The sequence below is a fragment of the Dipodomys merriami genome, unplaced genomic scaffold (genome assembly GCF_024711535.1).
Source record: "Dipodomys merriami isolate MVZ:Mamm:240054 unplaced genomic scaffold, mDipMer1.0.p SCAF_3, whole genome shotgun sequence".
In the NCBI taxonomy this organism is placed as follows: Eukaryota; Metazoa; Chordata; class Mammalia; order Rodentia; family Heteromyidae; genus Dipodomys; species Dipodomys merriami.
In genome coordinates this window covers 75,438,052-75,448,637 of record NW_027204492.1, presented here as the reverse complement: position 1 = coordinate 75,448,637, position 10,586 = coordinate 75,438,052, and the positions used below count along the sequence as shown (strand labels likewise).

General features: G+C 40.3%; 1 protein-coding gene across 3 annotated transcripts; it reads right to left on the bottom strand.

The window, feature by feature from the left end:
* Window positions 1-916: 916 nt before the first annotated feature.
* Window positions 917-3,949, bottom strand: Gspt2 (G1 to S phase transition 2). Of its 3 annotated transcripts, none has more exons than XM_070039140.1 (2): window positions 1,843-3,576; window positions 917-1,185 (listed from the first exon to the last, which is right to left on the bottom strand). In XM_070039140.1, exons 1-2 carry the CDS (start codon window positions 3,374-3,376, stop codon window positions 1,058-1,060), a joined length of 1,662 nt encoding a protein of 553 aa, XP_069895241.1. In that variant the 5' UTR covers window positions 3,377-3,576; the 3' UTR covers window positions 917-1,057. The 3 variants fall into 3 exon arrangements, with proteins under 3 accessions (XP_069895241.1, XP_069895240.1, XP_069895239.1); XM_070039139.1 differs by lacking the exon at window positions 917-1,185 and adding an exon at window positions 3,930-3,949 and having other exon boundaries at window positions 1,218-3,387; XM_070039138.1 differs by lacking the exon at window positions 917-1,185 and having other exon boundaries at window positions 1,218-3,387; window positions 3,514-3,568.
* Between the last annotated feature and the right edge of the window lie 6,637 nt (window positions 3,950-10,586).

The window sequence follows — 10,586 nt, the reverse complement described above, 5'->3', positions numbered from 1 at the left end:
CCACCAATAGGTATATGTTTACCCTGAGGCACACTACCCACTCACCAAGACCAAAAAAATTTTCTGCTATTGAAAGTTGTAGAAGTTATAAAGATTTTAGCCTGACAATAAATGTTGCCAGCCTTAGAATCCATAATCTTTGTGATAGTTCCACAAAGAAGTTGTTCAAAGAAATGTCCGCTGTGTTAAGATTGAGTATAGATAATTCAACTTATAGCCTGAATCTCCATGTCTATATAGAATTTTGCCATGTTCAACATTATGGGACCTGATGGAATACAAATAAGATAGCTCAGGACTTTCAGTTTCAAATCCAAGCTGGGGCATAAGAGAACTCCTTTATTGACTGGACTCAGATGCAACAACAAAGTGCATTGGGACAAATCTAAGATAGTATTTTTCAAAATCAAAATTTTTCCTTCAGAATAAACTTATGAGGTTTTAAAAATAAAATTCCTTATTAGGATGTGAATGGATATCTAAGCACCAATGAATCATGTCTGTAATCCCAGCATTCAGGAGGCTGAGATCTGAGGATCTTGGTTCAAAGCCAACCTGGGCAGGAAAAGGCCATAAAATTCTTATCTTCAACTAACCACCAAAAAGCCAGAAGTGAAGCTGTGGCTCAAGTGGAAAAACACTGAGCAAAACAAACAAACAAATAAACAAACATAAAAACTCAGACAGCACCCAGGCCCTGAGTTCAAGCCCCAGGACTAGCACCAAGAAAAGTACATGGAAGTCCATGAGACGCTTACCTTCAAAAATTTGGAAGTGGAGGTGTGGCAGAGTACCAGCCTTGAGCAAAAAAGCCAAGCAGAGCATCTTGAGTTCAAGACCCAATTCCAGCACACACACACACACACACACACACACACACACACACACACACACACACACACACACACACACACACACACACACACACACACACACACACACAAATGGAGGACAGGTTTCATAAAATCCAAGTAATAAATGTATTCAATTAATTAAGAAAATAGAAAAGCTCATGGACCCGTATTACATACAAAGTTAAACATTATTCAAAAGCATTTCAAATACCAAAGAGTTTCAAATGGAGTATTTTATTCACATGTAGTTGTCTTCTTTTAACCTGTACACACACACATACGCACTGACACACTGATTTGGTCTTCATGGAACAAGGGATGTCTAGATATCCTAAAGGAAAATGAAAAATTAAAAATATATTAATTTTTCATTATTATAGACAATTACATCCACATCACTTACAAACTATTACTGATCTGTCCAAGAAAGCATAGTATAGGAGAAAGAAACTTGAAGGTATATTCCAACAGTGACATAACTGAGATCCCAACATGAGAAAGCTGACAAAACATGGATTTTTTTGAAATTTCTGTCTGCAAAATATAGAGAAAAGTCTGTTAATGGGCAGCAAGTAAAAAGGTGACCTTTTGCTGTTAATTCTCCCCACAGTTTTGTGCAGAGACATCAAGAAAATTGCTTAGTCCTTCTCTGGGACCAGTTTCAGAACCTTTCCAATTGCAATGGTCTTACCCTCATCTCTTAAAGTAAAACGACCCATCTGAGGAAAATCTTTAAATGTTTCAAGGCAGATAGCTCCTGCTGTCCTTAGACGGGCAATGCACACTTGGTCTTGTTTTACAAAACGGGGGCGAGTCTTACTTTTTTCTCCTGATTTTTTGTCTACCAAGGAGATTAAGGCTGTTATCTCAACTTCCTCTATACAAGTATGAATATGCAGCACCGCATTATAACCTGGACATATGATAGATTTGTGCTCAATAATCACTATCTGAACATCAAATGTGCGTCCAGAATGGCAAAGATTACCAGGGTCACAAAGTATGAAGCCTGGAAGAATCTCTTCTTCTTCAATCCCCTTCAGTCTGATTTTGAGGTTTTCACCTGGGGCTACAAAATCAGTTTCAGTATCATCAGAAAGTATTCCAAGAACTTCCACATTGTGCTTGTTTGGCATCATCACCAACTGCTGGCCTTTAAAAATGGATCCTGATTCCAGCTTGCCCAGGACCACAGTACCCATATCCTTGTACTTATCCACAATAGGCAGTCTAATTGGTCCATCAATTGACCTGTTGAAGTTTGGCAAATTATCCAAATATGGAATAAATGGTAATCCAGTGTACCAAGGGCAGAAATCAGATTGCTCTTTAATATTTGCTCCAGTCAGTCCTGAGCAAGGCATAAAGTGAATGTCCTTTTTTGGACTGAAGCCAACTTTTTTCAAAAAGGGCACCAGTTTTTCTTTACATTCTTCATATCGCTCACTGCTCCAATTCACTGTGGGATCATCCATCTTATTAATAAGCACTATTAAGTGTTTTACCCCTGCTGTTTTTGCCAACATTGCATGTTCTCTTGTCTGTCCACCTTTTTCAAATCCAGTTTCAAACTCTCCTTTTCTGGCAGAAATAACCAGTACAGCCAAATCAGCTTGAGAAGCACCACCAATCATATTTGGTACAAAACTCTTGTGGCCAGGAGCATCTAGAATTGTGAAGTGTTTTTTTTCTGTTTCAAAATAGGCACGACCCACTTCTACAGTTTTACCCTTGTCTCGTTCTTCCTGATTAGTATCTAAGGCCCAGGACAAATACCAAGTTTCTCTGTTTTTTTCCTTAGCTTCTCTTTCATATTTCTCAAGTGTTCTTTTGTCAACCATTCCGGTCAAAAACATTAGCTGTCCTCCAATGGTTGACTTGCCCGCATCTACATGCCCAATGAACACCACATTTACATGTTCTTTCTTAGAAGCACCCGAGGGTACGACCAGAGATTTTGATTTTCTCATTTCCTCTTTCTCCTCCATCATTTCCTGGCCACTTTCTTCTGGAGGTCCTGAATCTCCCAAGGAACAACCCCCAGGTTCTGCTTCACTTACTTCTTTACTGTGCTCCCAGGATTCTTCTAGGACCATATCCACCTCTCCATTTTCTACAACAGGTTCTGAAAGTTCCATGCTAACAGCTGAATTGGAACCTTCACACATTATGAGTTCATCTTTGGAAGGTTCCACAGGTGCCCCCCGTCCCAGCCTTTTACCTTGCAGGTCTCTTGCGCCGGTGCAAGTTTCACCATCGCTAGCCAAGCCAGGCAATGGGGTGGGCGGCTTCACAGAGCCCCGCAGGAAGGACGGCACGAACTCCGCAGCGTGAACATTAGGCACGAAGGGTTTGGCGTTGACATTGAGCCGACTGCTGAAGGCCGAGCTGAGATGCTCACGCTGGGACTCAGTTACTGCAAGGGGCATTCCATCCCCGCTCAGAGCTGGACCTGGAGACTCCATGTCCACCTGGTCCCAGCATTCGGGCGCCGAGTCGCTGCTGCTGCTACCCGGATCCATGGTTTGCGAACCTGATGTGTGGCAGGGAAGGAGCGGAGTCAGCGAGCCAGAAAGAGCGGAAGAGCGGGCTGTGCTAGTGGGAGTAAAGCAGAAACTGCAAAGGGGCACGGGGAAGCGACACCGAATCTTAGCTGCACCTTGCAGGCAGCTAAAGAGCGATGCAGTATTCGCAACTGCTGCGGCGGCAGCAGATATGGCGGCTCAACACTCTCTTGTGTGAGAGCGGATCTCCTCCCCCCACACTCCAATCACTTCCGACTCCTCCATCCCCGACCCAAAGCCGGTCTTGAATTGACCCCTCACTGCCATCCGTAGACTGGAGCTCCATGGTTCTCAGCCAGGAGTTAAGTCCAAAAAGATAGTTTTAAAAACGAAAATATCCATTTATTTACACGATCTGAGAGAACAATTTAGTCTAACGATTAAACACACCTGACTTAAAATTGTACTAAAAATAGTCAAGTTAAAAAAAAAAAACTAAGGCTGAGAATGTGGCTTAGTGGTAGAGTGCTTGTCTAGCATATATGAAGCCCTGGGTTCGAATCCTCATTACCACATAAACAGAAAAATCCAGAAGTGGTGCTGTGGTTCCAGTGGTAGAGTGCTAGCCTTGAGCAAAAGAAGTTCAAGGATAGTGCCCAGGCTGTGAACTCAAGCCCCAGGACTGGGGGGGAAAAATCCAAACAAAACAAAACGATTGCAGAAATGAGAGGAAGTAATAATTAACCAGAAACCAGTCATCAAAGGGAGACGTTAACAGGGTTCATGAAATTCAGGAAATAAGGCATGAACTAATGGCTCAGGCCTGTAATTCTACCTACTCAAGAGGCTGAGATCTGAGGATTGTAGTTCAAAGCCAGCCCAGGCAGGAAAGTCTGTGAGACTCTTATCTCCAATTAACTACCAGAAAACCATAAGTAGAACTGTACAACCCTAGCCTTGAGCAAAAGAGCTGAAAAGAGAGGGGGAGGGAGAAGGAAAGGGAGAAAAGAAGAGGAGGGGGAAGAGGAGGAGGGGAGGAAAGGGGAAGGGAGAAGGGACAGGAAGAGGGGAGCTAGGAACCAGTGGTTCATACATGTATTACTAGATATTCAGGAGTGTGAGAACTAGAGGATCAGGACAAATAAGTCTGCTAGGCATACTCTCCATTTAGCAAAAAGCCAGATTATAGCAAGACTCTAACAGTAGAGCACCAGCCTTGGACAAATAAGGCAAGCAAGAGCATGAAACATTAAGCTCAAGTCTTAAAAGTGAGAAAACTAATATTGAGTATAAGAAGCACACACAAGGGCTTGGAAGGTGGCTCAGTGATAGAGTGCTTGCCTGGCATTCATGAGGCCCTGGGTTCAATTCCTCAGCACCACATAAGCAGAAAAAAAGCCTGAAGAAAGCTGAGGGACAGCGTCCAGGCCCAGAATTCGGGCCCCACAACTGACCAAAAAAAAAAAAAAAGAAGAAGAAGAAGAAGCACACACAAGATATCTGGTTGGTAATTTGCTGACAAGCCACCTCATGGGAATCTTGGTACTGTGGGAGACTTAAACTCTACAAAGTTCTAGGAAGCAGAGAAATAGCAAATGACTTCATAAATTACACAAAGCAAGCAAGATGAGTGAAGTTTGAAGGTAATGTGAGGAAATTAATTTGCAAGTCAAAAAGTAATCAAGTCCATGAACCTAATTATCATTTAGCCATTGAGCTAATTTAGTTACTGAGCCAATGAAAAAGAATGAGATTTAACTTTTCTCCCTCCAAACTTAGTAAAAGTTGAATAGTGCTAAAGTCAGGAAACATATGGTACAGAATTGACACTAAAAGTACTATAATAGTGAAATAAAGATAATTAAAAAACAGATGGCATGATTGTGTGTATACCCGTATTCCCAGCCTGAAATACAACCCTCATGGAGATTGGTGATAGCAAGATCCAAGGCCAGCCTGGACTACAAAGGAAGACTTTATGTATAAAAGAGATCACTAAGTCATTTAATGAAGTCAGAGCATAACTAAGTCAGTTAATGAAGTCAGAGCATACATCTACTAAGTACCTGCTTTGTAGTTGTCCCTTGTGACCTAGTAGGCAGCTAGGTGTAGATAATGTTTGCAACATAGAAGTGTACATGACAATAAGAATAATAACAAATGGGATTGATGGGGGAGGTGTATAGATCCATAGTGAAGTGTTTATGTAGCATGCACAAGGCCCTGGATTGGTCTCCAGAATGAGCAAAAAACAAAACCCCTTAAGCCAGGCATGGATGTCTCATGCCTACAATCCTAGCTACTCAGAAAGCTGAGATCTCAGGATGAAGGTTTAAATGCATCGCTTATAAGAGTCGATAAGACTCTTATCTTCGATTAACCAACAAAAAGTGGAAGTGGAGATGTGGTACAAGTATTAGAAAGCCATTGTTGAGCAAAAAGCTAAGAGATAGAACCCAATCCCTGAGTTCAAGCCTCAGTAATGGCACAAAGAAAAGATACAGCCGGGCGCTGGTGGCTCACGCCTGTAATCCTAGCTACTCAGGAGGCTGAGATCTGAGGATCGCGGTTCAAAGCCAGCCCGGGCAGGAGAGACCGTGAGACTCCTATCTCCAATAAACCACCAGAAAACCGGAAGTGGCGCTGTAGCTCAAGTGGTAGAACACTCACCTTGAGCTGAAGAGCTGAGGGACAGCGCCCAGGCCCAGAGTTCAAGCCCCACGGCCGACAAAAAAAAAAAAAAAGAAAAAAAAAAAGAAAAGATACAACCCCAAACAAACAAGACCAATAATGCATTTATAAAACAAAACAAATATGATTGCTTTTTGGGTCCATAATAGTTCTACAAGATAAAGACCTCATTTTTGCCATTTTAAAATCCTAGATTTTAGAAGTGGTGCTATGGCTCAGGCAGTAGAGTGCTCGCCTCGAGCTAAAGACAGGAACAGGGCCCAAGCCCAGAGTTCAAGCCCCATGACCGACAAAATAAATAAATAAATAAATAAAATCCTAGATTTTGAAAAATGTTATAAAGAGCACATTTTAAGTGTGCTAACTAGACAGATTCTGCTGACTCATGTCAGTAATCTTACCTATTGAGAAGGCTGAAATTTGAGAATGATGGTTTGAAGCAGGTTCCTGCAGAAAAGTCTATGAGAGTCTTATCTACAATTAACCAGCACAAAGATGGAAGTAAAAGTGTGGCTCAAGTGGTAGACCATAAACCTTGAGAGATAAAGCTAAGCAAAAGTATGAGGCCCAGAATTTAAGCCCCAGTATTGGCACAAAAATGCCTACTTTGTATAAAAGATTTTAGATATGCAAGACAATGTATAGCAGTTAGCAGCTTGATTTAGGCATTTCACAATATATACTTATTTCAAAACTTACTGTATACTATATATTTATATATATATACTATAGTGTATATAGTATATATATATACAGTAATATATATATATATTACTTGTCTACTGGGAATGTGGCTCAGTGGTAGAGTGCTTGCCTAGAATGCATGAAGCCCTGGGTTTGATTTTTCAGTATCACATAAACAGAAAAAGCTAGAAGTGTCACTGTGGCTCAAGTGGTACAGTGCTAGCCTTTAGTAAAAGAAGCTCAGTGCTCAGGCCTTGAGTTCAAACCCCAGGACTGGCAAAAAAAATTAATTGTCAATTAGAAATTGAAAAATCTGCCCGGTGCTGGTGGCTCACACCTTGTAATCCTTGCTTATTCAGGAGGCTGAGAGCTGAGGTTTGTGGTTCAAAGCCAGCCCAAGCAGGGAAGTCTGGGAGACTCTTATCTCCAATTAACCACCAGAAAACTGAAAGTGGTGTTTTGGCTCAAGTGGTAGAGGGCTGGCCTTGAGCTGAAGATCTGAGGGACAGTGCCCAGGCCCAGAGTTCAAGCCCCACAACTGACCCAAAAAAAATTGAAAAAAATCTTTAAAACTGGACTTGGTTGCTTTTTCCTGTAATTTCAGCATTCCAGAAATTGGGGCAGGAGGATTGCAAATTCAAGGCCAATTTTGGGCTGCATGAGAGGGAGATACTGTCTTAGAATACCAAGATATCATAGAAATAAAAATGAAAAGTATCTAGAAATTGTAGTTGCTAGAAAATAATTTTATTTTTTGCATGGGAAAACAGGAGAAAAAAAATGACACAATTACCCTGTTTTGGGCATATAAACTGAAACAGAAATCAGTTGACTGCCAAAGAGAAGGCAAGTGAAATTGCTTAGCAGAAGAAAGCTATATTTAGCAAATGAAGAAGGGTGTGTACAGTTAAAGCATCACCATGTTTTAGAGTAAACTCATCTCCTTAAATGATCCAAATGGTCTAGAAGTAACCACCAATATGTACTGGTAATACATGCTACAGACAACTACCATATGTTCCCTTGCTCATTGATGGAACACTGCCTCTGAAGTCTTTGTGCTGAAATACCAAGCTAGCTGGAAAGAAATGAGAATTCTCCACCTAACTACCAGTTTACCACAAAAGCCAGAAATAGAGGAGTGTGTTCAATAAGGCCAATGAGTAGAAATCAGCAAAATCCATCAAGTGAGAGAATGTTCAGAACAAAGGACTCATTTCTTACAAAAAAGACAAGGAGAATAATGGGAGTTTCACAGAAGATTCACAGACAAATGAACCAACTGCAGTGTAGGAGAATGGCTACAAGGGAACTTGAGTTGGTAAAATCATCAGATTTATGTGATCACAGGAAAGTCTTTTCTGTACATGAATATCAAATATATTAAGGGGTATTAATTATTGTTGAAGCACTATAATGACATATAATTATTATTTGTGCGTCCCGGTTCTGGGGCTTGTACTCAGGGTCTGAGCACTGTTACTGAGCTTATACACTCAAGACTAGTGCTCTACCACTTGAGCCACAGCTCCATTTCTGGCTTTTTTTTTTTTTTGGTAATTAATTGGAGTTAAGAGTCTTACGGAGTTTCCTGCCTGAGCTGGCTTTGAAGTGCAATCCTATGATATCAGCATTCTGAGTTGCTAGGATTACCAACGCAGGCAATATAGTTGTTTTACTTTATTATTATTTTTATTGGTCATGGGGCTTGAACTCAGGGCCTGGGTGCTGTTCCTGAGCTTTCCTGATCAAGGCCAGTGCTCTATGACTTTGAGCCACAGTTCCACTTCCCATTTTCTGGTGGTTTATTGGAGATAAGAGTCTCATGGACTTTCCTGCCTGGGCTGGCTTTGTACCACGATCTTCAGATCTCAGCCTCCTGAGTAGCCAGGATTACAGGGGTGAGCCACCAGCACCCCACTAGTTTTTATTTTTTGGATGAATCTGATTTCTTTACTTATGTATGATGTATTCAAGTGTATGTTTTAGTGAGGGTTGAGGGAAGGGTACAGAACTAGAGGGAAAATGGGGGAAAAAGGGCAGCAGTGGAGATCACTGGGCACTGATGAAAGTAACAAGTCGTAGGTGGAGATGGGAGGGAACATAAGACACTGTACAAAAGAAAATGTACACATTACCTGACCTACATAATTGTAACCCCTCTGAATGTCATCTCTATAATAATAAATTAAATTAATAATTTTTAAAAAGTACCAGGCCTGGTGGCTATGTTGAGAACTATTCTAGCCATAATCACAAGGAGAAAAAATAGATGTGTATTTGTTGTCATAAGTTCTCACAGCAAATAGCTTAGTATAGAGTGCATGCCAAACATGGGCAGGGCCTCTGGGTACAATCCTCAGTACAATGAAGAATACCTTTAAAGCTTTAAGAAAATGTTTTTGATTATACAGAAATACTACAAATGTCTTTAAGGGCTTCAGAGCCAGATTCAGCCATCTCTAAGATGTCATGTGCATGTTAATGATTGCAGAGTCCAGACAGAGTGTTGCTCTATTGATAATAGATGCCAGTTAGCCCATGTTCTCTCCTGCTTCCATGTATGCAATGTCATGCTTTTCAAATTATAGAAATAAACTCTACACATATGTATGCTTTCTGTTTGGCCTTTGCCTGGCTGTTAACAATTCCAATCTGCTTTAAATTCAAATGCTGGATGTTCTCTTTTGGTCTCTGAATTTTTTAAATTTTATATTTCAGAAGAAAATTTCACTAATTACAGTTTTCTGATGACAATTTCTTCATACATATTTTTTTGCAATTAAAATTTATTCCACATAGAAAAGTAGTATTAACTATCCACACAGCAGTGACAGAAGGGGTAACATTGTCCAAAAAGAAATGTACTCTTTACCTAACTCATGTAACTGTAAACCCCTTTGGTACATCACCTTTCTTTTTTTTCAAATTTTTATTGTGATTAAGTGGTTACATAATTTCGCAAATTTCACAGTATTGTGGGATAGTGATGCTTAAAGTCACTTTCATACATATATTAATGTAATAAATGTAATTATTTTACCACTTAAGTGTAATAATTCCAATATCAGGATGCAGTGCGTATATTTGTGAATTTGGGGAGGGTTTTTCTAGTTTTTTTTGGTTTGTTCCTTGATAAACCTGCAAGTGAATCATCTATTAGGCTTTGTGTTTGCAAAGGTCTTGTGCCCTGGGTACTACTGCCTCCCTCCACAGAAGATTCCCTCTCTCTCTGCAGGCAAGCAGTTAGTTGGGGGGTGGGTTCTGAACTCAAGTGATGATGGTGCAACAGTATATTAGACTTTGTCTGCTGAGCTTCTTGGTTACCTGCCCTCTGTAGTATTAAGTGTGGAAAAAAGTTTTAAGATAGAAACCACACCATACAGGTGTCCCTTTTGCATGTCATTTTTACTTTTTTTTTTTTTTATTTTTTTATTTTTTTGATGTTTAAATACCCAGTTGAATTTATTTATTTATTTTTTTTTATTGTAAAGATACTATACAGAGGGTTACGGTTATATGAGTGAGGCAATGAGTACACTTCCACTTCCTCTTGAACATTGTTACCCCCTCCATTGTTTTCCCCCTACCATCCCCTCCCTCCCTCCCTTCCCCAAGGTTCTTTTTTTTTTTTTTTTTTTTTGATTGTGATTAAGTGATTACTTAATTTCCGGAAATTCACAGTATTGTGGAATAATGATGCTCATTTAAAGTCACAAGTTCATTCTAACTTTCCTGGAGCAAATTGTCTATCACAGTCTGTAATATATAACGGTGCTCATATGTTATATACCATATATGTGATCAGCAGCATGGGGATATTTAGTAGTGGTTCAACCAGATGAGTGGGAGT

Excerpts from the sequence above, each read along its gene's own strand:
- Gspt2 (XM_070039139.1), bottom strand. The coding sequence starts at position 3,376 with ATGGATCCGGGTAGCAGCAGCAGCGACTCGGCGCCCGAATGCTGGGAC.